The 26,521-nt window shown below is 44.7% G+C and overlaps 1 protein-coding gene across 9 annotated transcripts in view; it reads left to right on the top strand.

Moving 5' to 3' along the window:
* LOC137648718 (meiosis-specific nuclear structural protein 1-like) overlaps window positions 1-26,521 on the top strand; it is a 171,340-nt gene that overhangs the window by 93,262 nt on the left and 51,557 nt on the right. For all 9 annotated transcript variants that reach the window (XM_068381766.1, XM_068381769.1, XM_068381768.1 and 6 more), the window contains exon 9: window positions 19,858-19,915. In XM_068381766.1, the coding sequence (XP_068237867.1) occupies window positions 19,858-19,915 (58 nt within the window). The remainder of the gene's footprint in view (window positions 1-19,857; window positions 19,916-26,521) is intronic.

Below are 26,521 nucleotides of genomic sequence, written 5' to 3'. Positions count from 1 at the left end.
CAGGTTTGGAATTATACAGATAACACGTGTGCCGTGTGTACGTAGTACACAGTGTTGATAGTATACAACATTTACAGAATTTATATTGGAAAAATTTATCAAAATTTTCAGTTTTAGAGTGGCACTCATCATTTCTTCTCTTTTAGGGAGGGAAAAATATTTTCTGTATACGTTGCACGTATAATTCCTTTAACATGTTACATTCGTTTCACTCGTTATTCCATTTAGTGATTTATTCGAAATAAATGTCTATTAGAATGTAATTGCGTCCTTTTTCGCCCTGCAATTTGTACATTAAAGATGCCAGAGTTCTCTTACTTATTTATTTAAGTAAACCTCATATCATTGTATGCTTACAAACAATGGATATAGTTGACACTGATATTGTTCCGACAATATATACAAACCGTGAGACCGTTTATATATCTGGTGGATACTTATGTTTGTTCATACAATATATGCTAACCTTGAGGCCCCTTTTCTACTGCATATTATGGCTCTTCCCTGTAGGGGTCAGGAAGCACTAACATTGTCTATGATTAGTAGTAATGACGGATAATGGTAACGTCATTTGTCTTAATGGTCCAGATGACCATTGAAAAATTGTCCCAAGGTTAAGGCACCGAGGAAAATCTACAGATACAGTACTTTCTAGTAATTCTCTGGTAAACTTCCATCAGGATGACATGGCTTGAGCCCAAAAAATTTTTGGGTGTGATAGCCATGTCGTCCTGTTGGACCCACCCTCCTTTACTATAGAAAAGGCCTTCGCAGAATCCCTCCCGAAACTATTATATCTGTAGGACCATGCTCAATGCTACAAGGAATAACCGCCATCTTGAATGTCGCCATCTTGATACTCGATAGTAGTATGGGAAATAGGGTAACCTTGAAAACAGCTCCCCTTCCAAATTTGCCACTCTTCTCCCTAGAGGCGAAAACGCTATTCGGGGTGAAGATCGCTATGTGTCGTATCAAGATATACATCCCCTGATTTATGCGATATCCTTAAGAGAAATTTTAAGGATATTCGTGCCAGGAGTTAGAATTCTGGAGACCTAAAGGTAAATTCTCTGGGAATATCACTGTAGTTCATATATCCCTTGGAAGCTACTTCAGTGGAACCTCTACATACGATTGTCCCAACATACAAATTTTCCAACATACGAAGTAAAATTCGACCAAATTTCTGTCTCAACATACGAAGTGTTGCTCCAACATACGACGTAAACAATACGCTTACCCTTGGAATTTTCTCGAAAGCGTGCAGCGTAGTTTGTTGTTGACGCCGCTAGACGGTAGCACATCGGAGGAACGCCAATCGAGCGTCACCTTGATCAGTCCTCTCATCGCGTGCGCATCGTGTGGTTGTCCAATATTCGCTCAGTTTTAACAGTTTTTATCTTGCCTTTTCATGTGTTGTTTTCTGTGTTCTGTAATCATGGGTCCTAAAAAGCTTAGTTTCGGTTCAAGAAGTAGTAGCAGTGGTGAGAAAAAGAGGAAGTCTATGCTTTCATTAGAATTAAAGCAGGAAATCATAGAAAATCATGAGCGAGGTGTACGTGTTAGCGATCTGGCTAAACAATATGGCCGGAATATGTCTACGATCTCGACGATCATAAAACAGAAAGCAGCCATTAAAGCAGTGAAACCTTCGAAGGGGATCATGATTATTTCCAAACGTCGTAGCCCTACCCTTGAAGAGATGGAATGCCTTTTGTTAATATGGATCAAGGACAAGGAGATTGTTGGCGATACGATCACTGAAACAATCATTTGTGAGAAGGCCAGCGCTATCTACAGTGACTTGAAGGCGGCGGGCTCTGTGGGTGACGCGGGGGAGAGTTCAGCCGATCCTACGACGGAGGAATTCAAGGCGTCTCTAGGTTGGTTCGAGAAATTTAGGAAACTGACCGGGATTCATTCAGTTGTTTGGCATGGAGAATCTTCGAGTTCGGACACCAAGGCTGCTAAAGACTTTGTTAAAAAGTTCGAAAGCATCGTGGCGAAGGAAGGCTACGTAGAGCAGCAGGTGTTCAACTGTGATGAAACCGGTCTGTTTTGGAAAAAGATGCCTAGTCGAACGTACATTACCGCCGAAGAGAAGAAAATGCCTGGACATAAGCCAATGAAGGATCGGTTGACTCTTGCTCTTTGTGCCAACGCCAGCGGGGACTGCAAAATTAAGCCTTTATTAGTTTACCATTCCGAAAACCCTAGGGCATTTAAAGCACTTAGAATTACAGTAATAAAGACCTGCTACATGTTCTATGGCGTTCTAATTCGAAGGCTTGGGTTACTAGGCATATCTTTGTGGAATGGGTAAACGTAGTTTTCGGCCCTGCTGTCAAGAAGTACCTTCAGGAGAGGAATTTGCCTTTGAAGTGCTTGCTTTGTTTGGACAATGCACCCGCTCACCCCCCCGGACTCAAAGATGATATCATCGACGAATACAAATTCATCAAGGTGTTGTATCTTCCACCGAATACCACCCCTATCCTCCAGCCCATGACCCAGCAAGTCATCTCTAATTTTAAGAAGCTGTACATCAAGCACTTATTTAAGCAGTGCATTAATGTCACGCAAAGCACCAACTTAACTTTGTGTGAATTTTGGAGGAGCCACTTCAATATCGTGCACTGCTTAAAGATCATTGATCAGACTTGGGAGGAAGTAACTCGTCGGACCCTGAATTCCGCTTGGAAGAAGCTTTGGCCTGATGCTGTTGCTCCCAGAGATTTCGAAGGTTTTGGCCCCGAGAATGAACCTGTGGTTGCCGCCGAGGAAGACGTCGAAGAGATTGTATCCCTTGGCAAGTCCATGGGTCTGGAGGTGGATGAAGATGAAATCACCGAACTCGTCGATGAGCATCACGAAGAGCTCACCACCGAGGAACTCAAGGAGCTGCAAGCCATGCAGCATGATGAGTTCCAAGCGCAGTTGAGTGAGTCGGAGGAGATCGAGGAGGTAGGCGAAATCTTAGGTACGGCGGAAATAAAACAGATGTTGGCATATCATCAACATGTTGTTTTCATCGACAAGCATCACCCACAGAAACTAAAGGTTTGCAGTGTTGTTGCGCAGTTCGATGATGTTTGCTTAACGCATTTTAGAAAAATCCTCAAAAGCCGTACAAAGCAACTTTCACTCGATAGTTTCTTTAAAAAATCTTTAAAACGGTCTAGTGATCATGATGAAAAGAAAGAAAGTGAAGCAAAGAAAAGGAAGACCGAATCGAGTGAAAGTGATGAAAATTAAAAATAAGAAAAGAAAAAATGTAAAAAAAAATATATAAAATTATAAAAATGAAAAAAAAAAGAAAAGCTAAGTTAAGTTAAAGTTCACGTAGTAGTGTAAGTTAGTGTAAGTTATCGTACACGTTATCGTACAAAGTCACCGTCCCTACCTCCTCGCTGATCTTCTGTCTCCTCCTGCGTAGAAGTCCCTACACCTGCGTTGGCCTGTCGCTAAGGTAAAGTGTTACATTACAACCTGTTTTTTATTTATTATTTCATTATTATTATTCTTTTTTTTTGGTTTGTAATATGTATTTATTATACAGTTATTGTATTAATGTCACGTGTAATTATGTGTAGCCATTTATTAAGGATTTATTATGGGTTTTTAGGCTGAGGAACGAATTACAGTAAATCAATTACCATGTATTCTTATGGGAATATTTGCTCCAACATACGATCGTTTTAACATACAAAGTAGTTTCTGGAACAAATTAAGATCGTATGTAGAGGTATCACTGTATTAGGAACCTTCCATTAGGACGACGGCTATCTCACCCAAAAATAGATTTTTCGCTTCACTCAAAATCCATTTTATCTATTCATATTCTTTCTTTTCTATTTATGTCATTGATAATGATTGCATATTTTATTTATGCACGTTCATTTTTTTTATTGATTTCATTTAGTGACCATTTAACATCTTTTTATCTATTCATATTCTTTATTTTCTATTTCTCATTAATAATGATTGCACATTTTATTTATTCACGTTCATTTCCTTTATTGATTTCATTCAGTGACAATTTAACATCTTTTTATCTATTCTTTATTTTTTATGCAAGTCATTGATAATGATTGCACATTTTCTTTCTGTATGTTCATTTTCTTTATTAATTTCATTCATAGTGACCATTCAACATCTTTTTATCTATTTATATTCTTTATTTTCTATTTGAGTCATTGATAATGATGCAAATTATAGTATATTTGTTCACGTTCATTTTCTTTATTGCTTTCATTCATAGTGACCAGAGTGGGTCGACATGCGAACTGTGGCAGATCATATCTCTATGGCTGCTTTTAAGTGAGCGTGAAACGTTACGGGGTTGTCATGCTGTGTGCCATATCGCAGGCTCCGTATACTCGCTAGATCCTACAATGATTTTTTAGTACATATCTGCAATTGTTGCAAAGGAACCGTTGCTAAGTCGTACTGAGGTATGATTTGCCAAGAACTCCGTTGCAAAGTTTCGCAGCTGACGAGAGTTCGCAATGTAATCTTGACAGGATTAAGCTCGCACGAGACCTTGCCCGGCGGCACGACAGGTTGAGCAACAGTCTTGCAATATTCTTCACATATTCGAGGGGGATTCCTTGTAGAATGGTGATAGTGAAAAATGAGGCTGTTTTCCAACATCGCAGCGAGTCACAGACCTTAGTCGCAGATGTTTGACCCCAGCCTAAATCAATCAAAGCTGTCCACACTTTTTTTATTTTGATTACCACAGTAATTTTTTCACAAATTGAAAAGGACTGAGAAGCAGAGCAAGACATATTTCATGTTCTTAGCTTATGCTGCTTAAAGAGATTTCTTTTAAAAATAAAGTTCAAATTTTTCCGTTAAAAGATTAGAGATAGAGAAAAAAACATTTCTTTATAAAACAAAACAAAAATTGATGTATACTTTTAGGGGTGGGTGCCTCGAAGACTGTGCATGTCTGAAGACTAATGTCACGTTTTCTTCATTCTAGTTAACTTATTTAAACTAAGATACTTGTAATATGTTGTGCTGGAAGGTATCATATTATGAAAGGGAAATAAGCTGAAAATAATTAGATAAAACAATGAAAAGAAGGGAAATAAATTGAAGGAATAATAGATCGGAATTTAATGTACTGTAATGAGAGTGTTCATTTAAGTACATGTGTTACTTGAGGATGATTACTGAGAGAGAGGGAGAGAGTGCGAGTGTAAGTGTGAGAGTGTGTGTGAGTGTGTACACACACATATGACTAAAGCATTGCATCATGGCACAAGATTTTATTTTTACAGCGTAGAAGACTAAGGATTGTATCATAGAACTTTGTGATGTTTAATAGTAATTTTTTATTTTATTTTTTTTTTCACTTTCTTTAGGATAAATACTCATATGTTCATTGAAAAAACTACTAATAGTATGTTTACAGTATTGTATACTACAGTATACGAAATACTGTAGGATAGGTTTTAAACACAGAATTCAATTTCGTCAGCTGACCGACCAACAACTCATTCTAAAAAATCATGAGTCTTGAAAAGATAATTTTGTTTCATTTAAGAATTTTTTTTTTTCAATATTAAACTTACCCGATGATCATATAGCTGTCAGCTCTGCTGCCCGACAGAAAAACCTACGGGCGGAATACGCCAGCGATCGCTATACAGGTGGGGGTGTACATCAACAGCGCCATCTGTCAAGTAGGTACTCAAGTACTCGATGTCAACATAGAACCAATTTTCTCTCTGTCGTGCCACTGGCAAGACCTACTAAATACGCTGTTACTAACTGGATTTGTTTTCACAACGATTTGGTGAAGTACACTATTCCAGTTTTGAGCTTTCGCTATGCAGGGGTTTTATCTTCATTTCAAAACTTGAACTCGTTTTGGATAGATTTAATTATGGTGACGAAGAGAGTATGGACTCTCTTTCACTTTTAAATGGCCGACCTTTTCCTTAGACGGAAGTGTGTTTAGGTTTTTGGTAATTTTGCTTAACACGTTATAGATCTATATATTTTATATCTCTCCGCCTTTATAGGCCTCTTCGATTAACTTTCCATTTATTATAAACATATAACAATAAATTTTTATGTTTGTTTATATGCGACCTTTCCTGATAGTAGGCGGTCCTATCTTGGAACCGAAGTTAATTAACTTTGAGCCCGTTATATCGTATTTAACCTTTAAAGAATTTAATACTTTTTAAATTTTAATGTTTTATGAAAGAATTTCTTTGATAGTCTCGTACTGTTTTCAAAGATGAACTAACGTTTAGTTTTTAGTCTACGCAGTTGTTGACGTTCAGGACGTTCAACATGCGCTCTATCGTTACGATAGAGAGAGAGAGTGTATCACGGTTTCACTTTGCAGTAAGAGTAAACCGATTCTGGCGTTTCGTTCATTCTTTCTTAGCTTAAATGGTTTAAATTCTAAATTAAAGGAACTTTTTATTTGGAAAACCTTTCAGTTTTTTCCTTTAGCAAATAACATGTTTTAGCGATATATAATTGGGCTCTTCTCTCAGGTGCGAAATCAAGAGAGAAAGAGAGAGAGAGATAGAGACGGAGGGAGAGAGAGGAGAATAAACGTTTCGTTCAAGCTGGTAACGTTGTTCTCGTTTTTTTACTCCTCCCTAGTCGCTGTAGGGGAAGAAGGTAAAACGTTTCTAGGGTTTTATTCTTGTTCCCAGGCTATGTGCGGTGAGAGATTGTAAACGTAGTTTATTTGATCTAGTGTTTAGTCTCTTTCCCAGCCACTGAATTCTTTATCTTTATTTATGTTTTCTGTTGCATTGTACGACTGTTTTCGCTATTACTACCTTTTAATGAAGGATAGGATTGCGTGTTTCAGGTAGAAATCAGTTAAATTTTCGATTTCAGTGAAATAAGTGCAAAACAGAAAATCAAAGTGATAAAGTGATATGCGCAAAGTGTTACAGTGTTGCGTCCGAGGGTTCGTCTGTTCGTGCCAGTCGTTCACCTAGTCCGGGACCTCTTACAAGCTCCCAAGCCCAGGGGAGAAGTAATGTCGAACGACTTATGGGTTTCCACAGGCCTTGATCAACGAACAGACGTTTTTCCCTCCGTGGTTTCGGGCGTATCTACCCAAGATCGCCCCACCCACACAAAGACGAGAGAGCCCATTTATTCCTCGTCTGCGGAAGAAGTTTCTCGTAAGAAACCATGGACCACATCTCGCAGCTTTTTAAGTGCAAGTCGGTCCCTTCCGCGCAAGTCCAACAGCCCAGGTGTACCCACTGGGTCAGTTCGGACTCGCTGCAGTCATCCGACGACTGCACACCTCCCAAGAGAGGCAAGGTGGTACCGCAACAGGCAGTAACTCCGTCTGTTGCCGCACCAGCTGTTTTAGACCCTCAGTCACAACGGACAGTAGCTCCGTCTGTTGCCGCTTTTGTAGACCCTAAGTGGTCTTTACTGTAGTCTATGCAGACTCAGTTAGCTGCGGTTATGCAGGAGTTTCGTGCGGAGAAGGTTGACACTGCTCCCGTTAGCCTACAACCTGCCACGGTTGTGCGCCCAGCTCACGCTGAGGCTGCCTGCTCCCACACTCCGGCTGCGGAGAGCTCCACCACCGATGCGCAGTCGACCCTGCCAGACGCATGTTGACGTTAGCCGACGTGCGGCACCCTCCGTTGACATGCGTGAGCTACCGCATCAGCAGTGGGAAGGTGGAGTCAAGCTGCCGTGTTTTGACGCGATGCGTTAGTTTCCGCAACCCACGGCAGTCCCCACCACGCACCACCACTCCGCTTTGGTTGTTGCCTGCTCCCACACTCTGACTGCGGAGAAGGTTGACGATGCACCCGTTTGCCTACAACCTGCCACGGTTGTGCGCCCAGCAGACGCTGCGGCTGCCTGCTCCCACACTCTTGTTGTGAGAGCTCCTCCACCCATGCGCAGTTGACCCTGCCAGACGCATGCTGACTCCCACAGACACACGGAGCACTCCGTTGCCGTGCGTGAGCTACCACAAGCTGCCGTGTTTTGACACAGTGTGTCAGCCTCCGCAACCCACTGTGGTTACCGCCACTCGCCCGCAGCAGACTAGTCAGTCAGGAGTTGAGGCTTCCCCACACAGCTTTGGTTGTTGCCAGCTCACAGACTGTCAAGCAGTTACATGACGTTGCCTTCTGGTCTGCTACTAATGCACCAGTGCTGTATGTCCTCACGCACCTGTTGTGGTTGACAGTTCAGTTTTTTGACAGTTCACAGACTGTCAGGCAGTTACATAACGTTGCCTTCTGGTCTGCTGCTAATGCACCAGTGCTGTATGTCCTCACGCACCTGTTGTGGTTGACAGTTCAGTTTTTGACAGTTCACAGACTGTCAAGCAGTTACATAACGTTGCCTTCTGGTCTGCTGCTTATGCACCAGTGAGACCCTCACTGAGATAACCTAGCTTTTCTCGGACATGGTTCCTGTAGATGAGAAAGTGCTGTTCTCCCTCCTACTGATATTCCTTTGAGGACTCTGTCATTTGGAGAGGAGCCTTAAGCTGCTTAGCCTCCTATGGACTTTAATTAAAGCATAACAAGGCTTCCAGGGATGGTAAATGGTTCCGCTTCAGTCGCTAACCCCGTCTGTTGCCACACCTGCTCCCGTAGACCCTAATGGGCTTTGCTGCAAGACATGCAGTCCAAGCTTGTGTCCTTGATAGAGGATTTTTTACGGAGAAGAACCTTCTGGCCAACAACCTTCCTACCGGTTGGTTGTGCGCCCTGTTGACGCTGAGGTATCCTACTCGCGTCCGCCAGTTGAGGTGGTTCCTCCACCGATGCGACCCAGTGTGGGTTGCCAGTCGCACGTTGACGTTAAGCGACTCTCGGAGGTGGTTGTGGACGTTCAGTGTGTCACTAGGAAGACGTTCAACAACCAGCAGAGGTGACTTGTTGTGACGCAGTGCGGCAACCTCAGCAACCCGGTAGGGGGTTGACTGCACAACCCAGACAGTCTAGACAGTTTCGGGTTGACGCTGTACTTCCTCGCGTCCCCATGGTTGACAGTTCACAGACTGTGCAGCAGTACCATGATATTGTGTCCGGCTCCGTCACGCATCCACCAGTGCGACCGGATTCAGCGAGTCAGACGTTGCCCACTCCGTTGCCGTTTCCTCATCAGTTTCGGATGAGGAACCCTCTGATGAGGACATTGCTGAACAAGACGATCAACCCCCAGCCCTGCTATCCATCCAGAAGATGCTGAAGAAGGAACGCTGCCCTGTCAGGCTGTGGATGAGTCTGGTTAGGACACTGTCATCCGTGGTTCAATTTGTGTCACTTGGAAGACTACACCTCCGTCCTCTTCTGTATCATCTAGCTTTTCACTGGAAAAGGACAAGACGCTAGAAGCGGTCTCGATCCCGGTTTCCGGAAAGATAAAGTCTGGTCTGACTTGGTGAAAGGACTTTATCAACCTTTGAAAGGGTCTTCCCCTGACTGTTCAGACTCCCAACCACGTTCTCTTCTCGGACGCATCGGACGTAGGCTGGGGTGCGACATTAGGCGGTAGGGAATGCTCGGGATTATGGAACTCGAGTCAAAGGACAATGCATTTCAACTGCAAGAAGCTACTGGCAGTACGTCTGACCTGGAAAAGCTTCAGGTCTCTCCTTCAAGGCAAAGTGGTGGAGGTGAACACGGACAACACCCTGCTTTGACGTACATCTCCAAGCAAGGAGGGACCTACTCTCTGACATGGTACGAGTTCGCAAGAGACCTCCTCACCTGGTCAACAGGTCTAGACTTTTCACTAGTAACGAGGTTCATCCAAGGCAACTTGAATGTCATAGCAGATTGTCTCAGTAGGAAGGGACAAATAATTCCAACAGATTGGACCCTCCACAAGGATGTATGCAAGAGACTTTGGGCCACCTGGGGCCAGCCAACCATAGATCTCTTCGCAACCTCGATGACCAAGAGGCTCCCAATAGTTTGCTCACCTATCCCGGACCCAGCAGTAGTTCATATAGATGCCTTTCTACTAGATTGGTCACATCTAGATCTATATGCATTCCCTCCGTTCTAGATTGTCAACAAGGTACTGCAGAAGTTCGCCTCTCACGAAGGGACAAAGTTGACGCTAGTTGCTTCCCTCTGGCCCGCGAGAGAATAACTCACCGAGGTACTTCGATGGCTAGTAGACGTTCCCAGAACACTTCCCCTAAGGGTGGACCTGCTACGTCAGCCACGCGTAAAGAAGGTACTCCAAGGCCTCCACGCTCTTCGTCTGACTGCCTTCAGACTATCGAAAGACTCTCGAGAGCTAGAGGTTTTTCGAAGGAGGCAACCAGAGCGTTTGCTAGAGCAAGGAGAACATCCACCCTTAGAGTCTACCAATCGAAGTGGGAAATCTTCCGAAACTGGTGCAAGTCAGTATCCGTATCCTCGACCAGTACCTCTGTAACTCAATAGCTGACTTTCTCTTATATCTGAGGAAAGAACGATCTCTTTCAGCTCCCACTATCAAGGGTTACAGAAGCATGTTGGCATCAGTCTTCCGTCACAGAGGCTTAGATCTTTCCAACAATAAAGATCTACAAGACCTCCTTAAGTCTTTTGAGACCACGAAGGAGCGTCGTTTGGTTACACCTGGTTGGAATTTAGACGTGGTTCTAGGATTCCTTATGTCAGACAGGTTCGAACCGCTTCAATCAGCCTCCCTGAAAGATCTCACCTTTAAGACTCTTTTCCTGATATGCTTAACCACAGCTAAAAGAGTCAGTGAGATTCATGCCTTCAGCAAGAACATCGGATTCTCATCCGAAACGGCTACATGTTCTACAACTTGGTTTTCTAGCCAAACACGAGCTGCCTTCTCGGCCTTGACCAATATCGTTCGATATTCCAAACTTATCGTATGGTTGGAAATGAACTAGAAAGAGTATTATGTCCTGTAAGAGCTCTTAAGTTCTATTTTAAAAACCTTTACGAGGCCCGTCTGAAGTTTTATGGTGTTTAGTTAAGAATCCATCTTTGCCTATGTCAGAGAATTCTTTATCCTATTTTATCAGACTGTTAATACGAGAAGCTCATTCCCATCTGAATGAGGAAGACCAAGCTTGGCTGAAGGTAAGGACACACGAAGTTAGAGCTGTCGCAACTTCCGTGGCCTTTAAACAAAATAGATCTCTGCAAAGTATATTCGACGCAACCTATTGGAAAAGCAAATCAGTGTTCGCGTCTTTTATCTTAAGAATGTCCAGTCTCTTTACGAGAACTGCTACACTCTGGGACCATTCGTAGCAACGAGTGCAGTAGTGGTGAGGGCTCCACCACTACAATTCCCTAATTCCATAACCTTTTTAATCTTTCTCTTGAAATGTTTTATTAATATTTTTGGGTTGTCCGGAAGGCTAAGAAGCCTTTCGCATCCTACTTGATTTGGCGGGTGGTCAAAGTCATTTCTTGAGAAGCGCCTAGATTAGAGGTTTTGATGAGGACCTTTAGTATGGGTTGCAACCCTTCATACTTCAGCTCCTAGGAGTCGCTCAGCATCCTATGAGGATCGCGAGGCTCAGTAAGGAAGACGTACTTAAAAAGGCAGAGTAATTGTTCAAGTCGACTTCCTTACCAGGTACTTATTTATTTTATGCTTGTTATTTTGAATAACTGCTAAAATGAAATACGGAATACTTAGCTCATAATAATGTCAACATGTAATGCTGGTCTCTACCCACCCCCCTGGGTGTGAATCAGCTATATGATCATCGGGTAAGTTTAATATTGAAAAATGTTATTTTCATTAGTAAAATAAATTTTTGAATATACTTACCCGATGATCATAAATTAAAGGACCCACCCTTCCTCCCCAATAGAGACCCAGTGGACAGAGGAGAAAATTGGTTCTATGTTGACATCGAGTACTTGAGTACCTACTTGACAGATGGCGCTGTTGATGTACACCCCCACCTGTATAGCGATCGCTGGCGTATTCCGCCCGTAGGTTTTTCTGTCGGGCAGCAGAGCTGACAGCTATATGATCATCGGGTAAGTATATTCAAAAATTTATTTTACTAATGAAAATAACATTTTTCTCAATTTCCGGTATATTTCAACCCTCAACAATTAATGACTTTTTTTTACTCTACAGTATCAGCGAGTGTTGTTAGAAACAATTACGTTTTGTTGTTACATATACATAGGATGGTGTGGCGATAACTTTCGTGTTAAAAGTCATGTTATCTTGCACTGGAGCTGAGTTAATAATGTACAATTACCTATGAAAAGTAGTGTGAATTACAGTACCATGATAGAAACCGACCTTACCCACAAATCCCTTGACGTCTTTGCGCTTGGTCTTGTAGCGGCTGCTCAAGTAGTTGTGTAGCAAGCCCAGTGCCCAGGTGGGAATGTAATCATCTTGTCTATGGTAATGGATAAATTTAAGTCTGGAATGAAGGCAGAATGACCGGCTAATTTCCTCCATTCTTTCTGCCCCTTTCTTAGGGATGAAGCTGTCAAAGCGTTACTCGCTGGATCTGACTTGATGCTGGTAAACTATACTTCTAAACTCCATTCTTTAGAACCAAGAGAAATTCTCCACCAACCCTCCTAGACGAGGGGAAGGGTGGGGTTATATATACCAACTCATTGATCATCATACACCAGGTATATTATACCAAAGTGCTATCCCCTTCATGGGCCAGGCCCTATCAGCCTATTCATCCCAATGATAGACAGATAGGAGGTTGCTGGAGTTGTCTCCTTTGCTTCCTTATGGTACCAGTTAGAATGGCATTTTTAGGGAAGAAAAAGTACCCAGTTTGGTTCTAGGGGGACTCTCAACCCACCAATCAATGAGTCTCCCTACTTAAAGTACAAAGGTTTATTTGTTCCAACACAGAGACTTACCTCGAACTACTTTCTTAGGAGTTACCTGGAATCTCCTCCCAACCGACCAGAGTTTTGTGTAGTCTACCCTACTTCCGTTTTCTGTGGGGACTAACCCAGGCGTAAGGAGAACGTGCCCTGAGGGTAGTCCTGAGCTAGGTCGGCGTTAGCTTGGGTCTCGCTCGTCAGTAATTTTTCTGGTCGCGTCGTGATATCATCACGCCGCTCTCCATTCTCTTGCGACCCTTTTTGTCCCCGACTCGTGTGTCCCACGTGGGTACCGCGTGGTGTCTCTGTGCTCTCCCTTGTGTTCTCGCGTGTTCACGTATTTCCCTTGTGCTTCCCAAGTGTTTTCCTTATACCTTCCCTTCGTGCCTGTGTCTTGTGGTTGTGTTGTGATGGAGCAGACCCGCCGTTGTCCTGGGCCTAGAGCCAGGAAGTCGTGTGGAGCGTTCCTATCCAAGCCGTAGGTGGACCCGCATTCCCTTTGCTCTTCCTGTAGGGGTAGAGTGTGTTCGCTGACGGATACGTGCTCGGAGTGTGTTAGCTGGAATGAAATCCAGTGGGTGCGTTATAGCACAAAGAAGAAATCCTCTAAACGATCCCCCAGGAAGGCGAGCATCTCTTCGCCATTGCCGTCGCCAGGTGGACGGTCTGACAAGGTTTCTGTCCCTTCTTCCCCTACCCAGGGTAGGGGACGAGGTAAGTCCGTTGCGGGGAAGGTGCCGATGGCTCTTCCCCAAGAGTCTAATATACATGATGTGGGGGTTGCTGAATCGTCACAGGCTAGTGGGGGGCCTGAAAGTGCTTTGTCTGGGGGTCTTGGAGAGACTGCCCTTGTGATTGGGGGGAACGTCTCCTCCGATGACCCCATGTGGAGTAACACTGTTCCTGTCTCTTCGCCCGCGTCTTGGGCCTGTGTTTCAGGTACTTCAGCAGCTGATGGCGTCCAGGATAGGTTGGACTTGACGGTAGGGGAGCCCTTCGGGTGGAAGCTCCCGAAAACACCAGGTAGGTCCCCATTGCGGATGGAGGATGGCCTAGATTCCTGGTTCCCCAGCGTAGTGCGGCCGACCTCCTTTCCAGCCCCTATGACGGCGGTTCCTGACTCGTTTTTACAACCCTCGACCTCTGGAACTCAACAGTTCGCGAAGACCTCCGTTGCCCCCGCTCCCGTCCGTCGGTCAGGTTATGCAGTATCGTCGGGATCTTCGGAGGCCAGCTCTTCGGTCTCTTCGGAGGGTGAAGCGAGGAGGAGGCGCCGGCGGAGGAGGGAGAGATCCAGGAGCAGGCGCTCCCGCTCAAGGTATAGCAGAAGACGATCCAGGTCACCGAGGAGGAAGTACAGGAAGAGTAGGTCCCCCAATGGTGAATGGGTCTTCGTTCCCCGCAGGAGGGTCGGGGACTTCGACGAGTTTCAGCGTTCTCCAAGCCGCCGGTCCAGAGACTATTCTCCACGGAGGCCCTCGGCCAGCCATAAGTATGACCCTCGCAAGGAACAGAGCGAGAAGGCATCTTCAGGTAGGCGTAAGGCCGCGAAGCTTCCGGCTCAACCCGCCCAGGGGGGGGAGCCGCGCTTTCGGACGGGCAGCCTGGTCGGGTCAGCACAGCTGACTCGGCCCTTGGACTCGCAGGGACGGCTTCCTCCGTCGGGCCAGCCCACGGAAGCCGCGTCCTCGTCGTCCAAAGACATTTTACGGACAGTAGTTCTCGCTGACACGGCGATCCCCGTCCCGACACCCGGGCCTAGTGCGGAAGTTCCCGTCGGCGTATACCGTTACCACCGCAGGGAGGTGCTCGTCGAGTCCGAGCCACAACGACTGATGGGAGTGCCCGTTGACCCGGCACCTCGGAATCAGGCAGAGGGTGTTGCTGGCGACAGGGAAGGTTCCCCAACCGAGGACTTGGCATATTGAAGGGTGATAGTCCTTATACGGAGACATCACCGGATCGAAGAACCTGTTCCAGCCGACGAGGACTCCTGGCGGTCCAGCCTAAATCGGCTGATGGAGGCCCCCGTGCAGCAGAAACCCTCCCTGGCGCTGCCTGTGGCCAGGGATTTGGTCCTGGGCCAAGCCCACGTAGACAAGATTGTGGCGGGCAATGCCTAAGCGCCCAAGTCACTGAGTTCCTCAAAGTTACTACAGGGACTCAGGTCCCAGAGTAAGTTTTATGTCCAAGAAGGCCAGCGACCGGGAGCCTGCAAAATAGAGTCTTCCCTAGAAGTATTGAGCCAGTGTGCCCCAGAAGACAGAGCCGCATCAGCCCCGATTTGTTTTTCACAGTCGGAGGCTGGAATGATGGAGGAAATGTCCAAAGACTTGGTCCACGTCGCCTCCTGGTTAACCTGGTGGCCCTCCACTCTGGTAGGTGTTCAAGCCACCTACGACTTGACAGACCCGGCGAAACACGACCTCCTGAAGGAACTCATCATCTCCGGGGGAAAGACCTTAAAGTTCCTAACTTGTCAGTCTCTTGCCCTGTCAGCCAACTGGGTGCTTCGGAAAAGGGATACGATCTTGGCCAAGCTTTCCCGGAAGATCCCTGACAGAGAAGCAAGGGCTTTGAGGAGCCTACCTGTGTGGGGTGACTCCCTGTTTCCGTTGAAACAGTTGGAGGAGCTCATGGAAAAGGTCTCGGAAAGGAAGGATGTGAGCACACCCAGACCCCACCCCGTGAGGAGGCCCGCTTACAGGAGGTCAACGTCGGATGGCCCCTCTACTTCTCATGCCTCTCCTAGCCTTACGAGGAGAGACGCCCCATCTACCTCTTGGGCTCAACCACCACAGCCCCCCCGTAGAGGAGCCCCAGCAGCGTCTGTCTCTTTTAGGACGGCATACTCAGCGTCCAGGAGAGGGCGTTCAGGCCGCTCCTCCAGGAAGAGATAGAGTGGGAGGCCCCCTACTCCTGCCCAAGCCTCAGGTTGGGGGATGCCTCAGACAATATTGGCAAGCATGGAGGGCTCACGATGCGGAGCCCTGGACAGTATCCGTACTGGAAAAAGGGTACAGACTCCCGTTCTTAACAGAACCTCCACCTTTGATTCCAGCCAGTCTGGCGGAGTGGCTGGCACCCAAGGACCCCTTGAAGAGGGCAGCCCTTCAGGAAGAAGTTTCCACTATGATGGAGAAAGATGCAATGGAAGTGGTCCAACATCCGGGCCCAGGCTTCTACAGCCGACTTTTTCTGGTGGAAAAGGCGACAGGGGGATGGAGGCCGGTGATAGACCTGTCAGCCCTCAACAAGTTTGTTTTCAAGACGGACTTCAAAATGGACACCCCGAAGTCGGTCTTGCAGTCCATGAGGGAAGGGGGCTACATGATGACCATAGATCTCAAGGACGCATACTTTCAAATCCTGGTCCACCCCTCAAGCAGGAAGTTTCTCCGGGTGAAGTGGGGTACCCAGATCCTACAGTTCAAGACCCTCTGCTTCAGTTTGTCAACAGCTCCCCAGGTATTCACGAGAGTCTTCACGACAGTTTCGGTGTGGGCTCACGAGAGGGGTATTCGCCTCATTCGATACCTGGACGACTGGTTGCTCCTTTCCTCCTCAGAGGGAGTTTTGAAGGAGCAAGGTGTAAAACTACTTCAATTCTGCAAGGATCTGGGTATCATGATCAACCAGGAAAAATCGAATCTGTCGCCCTCCACCAGGATGACCTACTTGGGGATGACACTGGACTCCCGACTAGTGAGGGCCTTTCCGTTGGAGGACCGGGTGAACAACCTGGAACGGATCCTCCTGCCTTTCCTTTCAAGACAACCCAGGAGAGCCAAAGACTGGCAAAGGCTAATAGGGCATCTAGTGTCGTTAGAGAAACTCGTTCCCCAAGGGAGGCTCAGGCTCAGGAGCATCCAATGGAACCTGAAGGGTCTCTGGAACCAAGTAGACTCGCCCTACAAATTAATCCCCGTCCTGCCGGAGACAATACCCTCCCTGGAGTGGTGGCAGTGTCGGTCGAATACTCTCAAGGGGATGCCCTTCGCAACCGAGCCTCCCGAGATGCTTCTGTTCACAGACGCCTCCAAATAGGGGTGGGGGGCACATCTCCTCAACGAGACAACGAGAGGAACCTGGACGGACGAGGAGAAAGGGCAGCACATCAACGTCCTGGAGTTGAAGGCAGTCCAAGAAGCTTGCCTACAGTTCGTCGATCTTCTAAGGGGAAACACGGTGGCGTTGATGTGCGACAACGCCACGGTAGTCGCGTATATAAAGAAACACGGAGGTCTAAAATCGAAGGAGTTGTGCGATCTTGCTCTGGAGATCCTGGATTGGGCAGAGTCGAACCAGATAGTGATTTCAGCAAAGTTCATTCCAGGCAAAAAGAACGTCCTAGCCGACGGCCTCAGCAGGATGGGACAAGTAGTGGGAACAGAGTGGTCCCTCCTCCCAGAAGTAGCCAGACTCATCATTCAAAAATGGGGATCGCCGGTGATGGATCTCTTTGCAACCAGACTGAACGCACTACTCCCCGTGTTTTGTTCTCCTATCCCAGACCCAAAGGGGGCCTTGGAAGATGCTTTTCAACACAAATGGGACAACCTCGATGTGTACGCTTTTCCCCCCTTCACATTGATCAGGCAAGTGCTCAACAGAGTACGGACGGCCCGAAACTTAATGATGACTTTGGTAGCGCCCTGGTGCCTGGAGAGGGAGTGGTTCGCGGATCTAAGGGACCTGGCATGTCTTCCTCCGTGGCCTCTACCCGACAGGCCAGATCTTCTACAGCAGCCACACTTTCTAAGGTTCCACGACAATCCTCAGTCTCTACGCCTTCACGCCTGGAGACTATCGAGCGGCTCCTGAGGAAGGAAGGATATTCAACAGGTACTGTAGAAAAGATGTCACGTTATCTGAGACGGTCTTCAGCAGCAGTCTACCAGGCAAAATGGGCTACTTTTATGAAATGGTGTGCCTCAAAGAACATCAAGCCTCTCAAAGCCTCGGTCCCAGATATTGCGGATTTTCTAGTGCATCTCAGAGACGAAGTGGGCATGTCAATTCCGGCTTTCAAAGGAGTTCGTGCAGCCTTGGGCCAAGTCTTCCTACTGAAGGGCATTGACCTGGGCACCTCTAGGCACATTTCTATGCTCATCAGGAGCTTCGAACAAGTTTGCCCTCCGCAGGCCTCCAGGGTGCCGCAGTGGGACTTGGCAAGGGTATAGTAGACAGGGATCTCACTCTTAAGACGGTCTTCTTGTTGGCCTTGGCCTCTGCTAAGAGAGTGGGAGAGATCCATGGGTTGTCTTACGACATCTCTCATTCGAAGGGGTGGAGGGAAATCTCCCTCAAGTTCGTCCCTTCTTTCGTGGCAAAGACTCAGAATCCAGCGGTCTGGGACCCGAAGTTCGAGGGATTTTCAATGCCGGCCATTCTTAGGACAGGGAATCCAGAAGATTTGAAGTTGTGCCCCGTCCGTGCCGTTAGAAAGTACCTTGAGAGGACTGCCCATCTCCGCCCTGGTATCAAAAATCTTTTTGTCTCCACGGGTGTTACGAAAAAGCAGGTATCTAAGAATACCATCTCCTTTTGGCTGAGACGGGTTATTGTCAGAGCCTATAATGAGGAGGGACTGCCCCTGCCAGGTACTCCCAGGCCCCATGACATTAGGGGTCTAAGTACTTCTCTAGCTTTTGAGAGGAACATGGCGGTGGGCCAGATCCTTCGAGCAGGCACCTGGTCGAATCAGTCGACCTTCACAGCACATTATCTCAAGGATTACTCGAGGAGGTCTTTAGACGGTTTTTCTATTGGGACAGTGATCTCCGCGCTCCAAGCGATTTAACGGTGAAGCCCAAGGTACAATCGCGGATAACAAAACCAAGAGACAGAGGTTCGTTCCCTTTCACCCTAGTCCCCGTTTTCCTTTCCCTGCTCGGAGATAACCCCACATACAAACCAAAGAAGACACGTCTCTACAACTTCGTCACAGGACTCAGCATCATGGAATTTTTTAAAGGGTGAGTACTTAGACACTAACATGAATGAGCTCTTTGTGTAGTTTTCCCTACAATTCGTTTTCCGTTATATTTTGCAACCTAGTTCACATCTAGGTTACTGGATGTCCGGTTAGCTTGGTCTGAAGTTCAGGAAGACACTCCCACCTCCTAAAGTGTAAGTCTCCTAAGAAAGTAGTTCGAGGTAAGTCTCTGTGTTAGAACAAATCACAAATTTTAAGTAATTTGTATTTTTCCTAACATACTTACCGAGAACTACTTTCGGGTAATGGCCCTCCCTACCTTCCCCGAGTGCCTTTCTGCCCTTGAAGAACTTTTTGTACCATCCTAAGAACTTACTGACGAGCAAGACCCAAGCTAACGCCGACCTAGCTCAGGACTACCCTCAGTGCACGTTCTCCTTACGCCTGGGTTAGTCCCCACAGAAAACGGAAGTAGGGTAGACTACACAAAACTCTGGTCGGTTGAGAGGAGATTCCAGGTAACTCCTAAGAAAGTAGTTCTCGGTAAGTATGTTAGGAAAAATACAAATTACTTGAAATTTCTGATATTTTGCGTAGGGACAAATCCCAAATTTTAAAATAGATTTATATATTTCCTAATTTCCTATCTATGCAAACCTAAATCCTTTAGATTAAACTTCCTTCTTCAACTACTCCACCCAGTCCTGAGCTGAAAGATCATAAATGAAGAGCTTTTGACAATGGGGGATAAGGCTCTTCATCCTCACTCCCACCTGTTGCTTAACTGCCTTGTTAAGGGATTCAGCAATCATCCAACTCACGCTGAAAACATATTTTCTACTTTAAGGATTTTGGTTTATATAACTAGGGAAAATACAAATTATTTAAAAAATTTGGGATTTTTAAAGGTTACAGTGTGGATGAATTTTTTTTATTTTTCAAGCAGTTTACTTTTGATTTTCCTTTTACAGTAGTTACTATTACCAGCAGCTTTACTCGTAAGTAATACCTTATTACCTTGTTTATTAGGAAGTCTGTTTGATAGCCATTACATATATCCCTGATACAGCATACATATTTCAGATACAAACAAGAAGAAACTAAGCAAGAAGAGCAAAAGGAGGAAGAATATAGAAAATTGGTAAGTTATTATCTTTTGAAAATATTTTTGAATATTAAGTGAGAGTGGGAGACATTGTGTGTTGCTAAGAGGTTTTTGTGAATGTATAAAAACACCATCTATTTGTGGGCCAATTCACATTCATTTCTAAATTGAGACTAGGGGAGAAAGATTATTAGACTGATTATAGGTATAAACCTGTGTAATATCATACATGAATTACAACAGTAATTATATCTAACCTGTACAAACCTTCATCTTTCCTTTGGGGACAACTACAAGGACATTTAGGATAATGAGGAAGTAGTTGATTTGTTGCCCAAAATGTTGATTACAATTAATCTTACATGTATTAATCTAATGTTATGTTTATCTCCAATTTTTCCATCTGCAAATCATACTTGAAAAATCAGTATAGATATACAAAATGTCTCCACTGAAAGTGATTTAACTTTCTGTATACCGTACAGTGTTACAAAGAAAATCTTCACTCTGATCGTGAAGGCTTTTAAGAATATGTAGAGAATTTTAAATGAATAATTATCAATATTAAAGATGATAATGTTTTCACATCTAACTAAATGATAATAATAGTTGAAATGCTGAGCATCAAGATATCACAACAGCAGCTACATAGTTGCACTCAAGACTTAATTGTTGAGTAGTGACCTTGTTTGAAATCCTGGTAATTGTTCACAACACCACACTCTCCATTTACTCCAAAATAATGCAATCCTGCAGTTTTCATCTTCTTGCACAGTAATTACGTGGTTATTTAAATTCTGGGAAAGCAATAATTAGCAAGATATGTTGAGGAGGGGGAAGGGGTTATAAAAAGAAAATATCCCGGTTTCCTCACCAAACGACTTGGAACAGACATGTCAACATAGTCAACCAAACAGAATTCGTGATGCCAGCGTACATAAACAGAAGTTCGTGATGCCAGCGTACACTTGATATACTGTATATTCAAAATATACTTAATTAAAAATGGATTGATAACTCAAAAGTGTCCATAAAATATGCAATTTACATATAGTGACACTTGAGTAATCACTCAATTTTTAATTAAGTATATTTTGAACATACAGTATATCAAATGTACGCTGGCATCACGAACTTCTGTTTATGTACGCTAGCATCAAGAATTCTGTTTGGTTGACTATGTTGACATGTCAGTTCCTAGACGTTTGGTGAGGAAATGGAGCTATTTTCTTTTTATAACCCCTTCCCCCCTCCTCAATGTATCTTGCTAATTATTGCTTTCCCAGAATTTAAATAACCACATACTGTAATTACTGTGCAAGAAGATGAGAACTGCAGGATTGTATTATTTTGGAGTAAATGGAGAGCGTGGTGTTCTAAACAATTACTGAAATCCTATTAATGGAGTAACTTTTCATGATTCATCTTTATAGTATATGTCAGTTCTTAATAGAAAGAATACTTAGATGGCTATATGTTTATCTTTGTTTGTGTAAACTAGCTTTTGTGCAGTCCTTAAAAGATCAAAGCAAAATCTAGTACAGTAAATCAGCATTATCATCACTATTAGTTGTTTTCCATCTTCTTTCCCTACCCTATATACCAAATATTTTCTGCAGTGTTGAGATTTAATGTCCTTTGTTACTAAATGTCAAGTCCGTTGCCATCTGCCTCATGCCTTGCCTGTACTCTGTAGATTTCTCAATAACAGTGTATTGTTTTTTTGCTGATGTTATCAGAATAAAACCTCTTTACTCTTATCTTCTCATTGAATTCATTAGATATTGAATGAAAAAATTCCAATACTGCTTTTCCTTCATGTTTTTTTGCCTAATTCCAATGCTTTTCCTTCATGGTTTTTTGCTAATGCCACTACTGCTTTTCTTTCATGGTTTTTTGCCTAATTCCAATACTGCTTTTCCTTCATGGTTTTTTGCCTAATTCCAATACTGCTTTTCCTTCATGGTTTTTTGCCTAATTCCAATACTGCTTTTCCTTCATGGTTTTTTGCCTAATTCCAATACTGCTTTTCCTTCATGGTTTTTTGCCTAATTCCAATACTGTTTTTTTCCTTCATGGATTTTTGCCTAATTCCAATACTGCTTTTCCTTCATGGTTTTTTGCCTAATTCCATTACAGTACTGCTTTTCCTTAATGGTTTTTTTTTTTTTTTTTTTTTTTTTTTTTTTTTTTTTTTTTTTTTTTTTTTTTTTGCTAATTCCAATACTGTTTTTTTCCTTCATGATTTTTTGCCTAATTCCAATACTGCTTTTCCTTCATGGTTTTTTGTCTCAATTACATAAACTCAATAAATTCTTAAAACGACTGTTATTTAGAACAGCAATGTAGGCAGAATTAAATAGAAAAATCAACTGTTGTACATATACAAACCTGAGTCCTTTACATAGGAGTATGATGACAGAGAAACTAGAATTCATGGCCGTTTTGTCAGCAGTGGGTAAGCACGGCTGCTGCTACCCCCCCCCCCCCCTCCCTGCTTGGTCACTGGCACAAACCATTTTATTTCCGCCATGGTTGAGAACGGACATTCTTACCTATGCTCAAGAGTACTGGCTAAAATAAAAAAAATTTCCTTTCTCTTCCCAGGTTTGTGTGTGTGTTTCTTTGATGAGGAATGCCAATTTATTCTCATCATTTATTTATTTCCTTATTTCCTTTCCTCACTGGGCTATTTTTCCCTATTGGAGCCCTTAGGCTTATAGCATCTTGCTTTTCCAACTAGGGTTGTAGCTTGGCTAGTAATAATAATAGTAATATGTGCATGTGCCCGGGAGTGTCTGGCCATAGGTGAGACACTTTCATGTCGAGGAGGGAAACAGATCCTCACCATTGCCCGGGTTGCAGAGGACACTCCTGCACTTAGGCCTCTCCCTGTGAGGAGTATCTAGAGGGGCCATCCTCCCAGTGGGAGTTGTATAGCAAGTGGAGGGAGAAGTCAAATAGGGATTCTTCACCCTTGGGGTCTTCTTCAAGGTCTAAGAATTCCAGACTCCTTTCCTTCTCTTCTGGCACTCTAATTACCGGCTCTTCTCGTTCGGCTTCCTCCAGGGATTGTTTTGGAAAGAGAGATAGACCCTCAACACTGGGTCAACTTACGAGGCAGGAAGTCCCTCCCATTTCCCTTGGAGAGACAGGAGGTGCTTCCACTTGTGTCTTTCTTTGGGTCCGAAGGCTCCCATTTGAAGGAATAGGCTGATGGAAGTGTTGGCTGTGGGAGCTCTACAGGAGAGTATTTCTGCTCCTGTCAAAGATGGCATCAACTCATCCTCCTTTAGAGCTGAGAGGAGTGTCTCTCTCCTTCTCCTTTTCAGTCTCTTGGCCCTAGAGCATTCGACTTCAACCACAGGGGCTTGACAATCTGAGCAAAGTGTCTCTCAGCACCATAGGCACCCTTTTGGTGCCTGACAGTGAGCATAAGGGGAAGTGCATATTGTTGCCTACTCCTGTAGTACCAACTCTACAGAAAAATCAGACGTGTCAACGCTTACCCATTAGAGTGCTCTGGGTCTTTGGAGCTCCTTTGAGAATGTGAGCATGCTCCCCTTTTGCAAAAGATCCAGTATGAGAATCCTAATTATGCTTTAAATGCAAGGGCCTTGTATATTCCTGAGCATGCTCAACTACCTATGCGTACATACCAGGTACAGTTGTCTCTCCTCTTACCTGGAGAGAGGGGTAGTACTGCTGTTCACTAATAGTAAGTGGTCCTTGCTTACTCCCGTATGACTCGAGCGCGCTTGCTGATGTCTATGTCAGGGTACTTTTATGGACAGGTAGCACGTGGTGGCCAAGAACAACCTCACGCACCTGTAAGATAGGTTAGCAGTGCTCACATACTTGTAGTGCCTGCTCCTACGTGAGAAGCACAGCTGTATCAGTGAGAGCTTCTTCAGTGCATGCTCCTGCTTTACTCTCTACACCCCTTGTTATTGAAAGACAAAAGATCTCGTCTTCCTTATTTGCTCTAGGGCAGGAACAGCCACTTAAACCTAGAACCCCTGAAGAGGTTGATCCCTTGTGGAAATATCTTGGCATAGTTTCAATAAAGGTAGATCATAGAAGATGTAAGCCCCACAGACAGGTAACCTCTCCTTCAGGTGATATGTTTCACCCTCAGACTCACGGGGATCTCCTTGTAGATGATTTAGAGAGTCACCGATCGAGTCAGAGCAACCCACCCCAATGCTGTTTAGTGCAGCATTGGAGGTGGAGAATGACGAAGAGTTGTTAGAAGACTCGGACACCTCTGTCAGTGCACTTCCTCTTCTGCCTGGCCCTAAGGTTCCAGACACTGAAGTCAAGTCAGAATTCACTTTTTGGCAATTGTGACCTTGCATGAGGAAAGTCACTGGCCTTGGTGAGGCTCCATGTTCTGCTCTGAAGGGGGTGAAAGGAGCCATTGATAGGCTCTGCCTGGCTCCAAAGGCGAATAAGCCTCGTCTTGAACTACCATGGTCCACTATGGCGACTGAGGCGTAGGATAAGGTTGACTTCCAAGTTTCAGCCAGAAAGGGCTCACTTAGGGCAGGGAGGTCTTTGAAGATCGTTCCTTCCCCCTTTATAAGACAGAGGAAATACTACCAGTCAGGATGCAAATCCTTCCCCAATACATTTGGATCCAACGGAGTTGCCTTACCTCAAAGTACCACTTTAGACGGTTTCTTCTCACAGCCAGTCATTTTCTCAGTGACGGATGTCCTGAACATGTAGAGAGCGACAGTGGCAACCCTCCATGCCTCTTTTTGGGTGGACCACTGGTCGGGTTCTGTCGGCTGTTTTGCTGACTCGGAAAGTCTGTCTAATACAGACAAAGGTAGGGTTTTTAAGAACATAGTCCTAACAGGAGCAAGGACGATGGAATTCCGTATACATCAAGCTGCGAACCAGTGGGCCACTTGAGTTCTGAAGAGAGAGGACACTGTTGTGTCCAAATTTCAGAGAGATTATATAGCTGCGGAATCCCTATATTAAGGGGCCATCTTTATTTCCCCCGGAGGATATCAAAGCAATTGTTGAGAAGTGGAGGAAGGCGAGCTAAGACTCCCTCTTCCACCAAGCGGTAACCTCTCGGCAACCTATGACTCAGTCCTCGCTAGTCCAAAAGGCTTCTCCTTTTGCAAGGTAGGCTCACAAGCACTCCAAGGACGAGTTCCTTCCTTCTCAAGCTGCGGTCGGACGCCTGAACATTCAGAAGGTGAGATGTAAAGGGCAAGGAGAAAAGGGAGGCAAGCAGCTAGGTCAATGGCTTCACTAGAGGGGCAATCCCCCACGATACCGCCAGTGGTGGGATGCCTTCAGTTCAGGTGGAAGAGGTGGTTGCACTATAGGGCGGAATGTTGGACCGTAGACGTCTTACATTCATGTTATCTCGTTCCATTCACCAACTCTTCCCCTCTCCTGTTTCGTTCTCCATGTAGGTAGTGGATTGGCCAGGGCACCAGCCACCCACTGAGATACTACTGCTAGAGAGTTAGTGGATCCTTTGACTGTCCAGACAGTACTACATTGGATTCCTCTCTCTGGTTATGGCTTATTTTTCCTTTGCCTACACATACACCAAATAGTCTGGCCTATCCTGTAAACATTCTCCTCTATCCTCATACACATGACAACACTAGGTTACCAAATAATTCTTCTTTGTTCAGGGAGTTAATTACTGCAATGTAATTGTTCAGTGGCTATTTTCCTCTTGGTAAGGGTAGAAGAGAGACTTTTGCTATGGTAAGCAGCTCTTCTTGGAGAAGGATATTCCAAAATTGAACCATTATTCTCTAGTCTTGGATATTGCCATAGCCTCTATACCATGGTCTTCCACTGTCTTGGGTTAGAGTTCTCTTGCTTGAGGGTACACTCAGGCACACTATTTCATCTTGTTTCTCTTGCTCTTGTTTTCATAATTTATATATGAAATATCTAATTAAATATTGTTACTGTTCTTGAAATATTTTATTTTTATTTCATTTTATTGATTGTTCATTACTTCTATTGTAGTTTATTTATTTTCTTGTTCCCTTTCCTCACTGGACTATTTTTCCATGTTGGAGACCTTGGGCCTGTAGCACCCTGCTTTTCCAACCAGGGTTGTAGTAGCAATAATAATAATAATAATAATCATCATCATCATCATCATCATCATCATCATCATGATAACAAACAATTAATAATTAATAATGTCAGTCATTTACTTAGGGGTTAGTAAAGGACATAGCTCCTTGGGAAAAGGTCCAGAAAATGGTAGAGAAGGACACTTTCTAGGATGACTGCAATGGGTCCCTAGGCTTCTTCAGTTGACTCTGTCTTGTCGAGAAGGCGTCAAGAGGCTGGAGACTAGTCATAGACCTCCTGTCATTGATTGAGGTCGTAAATCTGACTCCATGAAGGAGACTGCAACTAGATTTCATGGTTACAATAGACCTCAAGGATGCGTGCATCCAGATCCCAATTCATCATGCCTCCTGGAAGTACCTCTAGTTCGTGGTGGCAAACATGTTATAGCAGTTCAAGGTGCTGTGTTTTGGGTTATCAAGAGCCCCACAAGTATTTACCAGGATAATCACTCTGGTGTCAGCCTGGGCTGACTCCAACGGGATACGCATGTTACGATATGTGGACAGTTGGCTG

Source organism: Palaemon carinicauda, chromosome 10 (genome assembly GCF_036898095.1).
Source record: "Palaemon carinicauda isolate YSFRI2023 chromosome 10, ASM3689809v2, whole genome shotgun sequence".
Lineage (NCBI taxonomy): Eukaryota > Metazoa > Arthropoda > Malacostraca > Decapoda > Palaemonidae > Palaemon > Palaemon carinicauda.
This window is presented reverse-complemented; position numbering and strand designations above follow the sequence as displayed.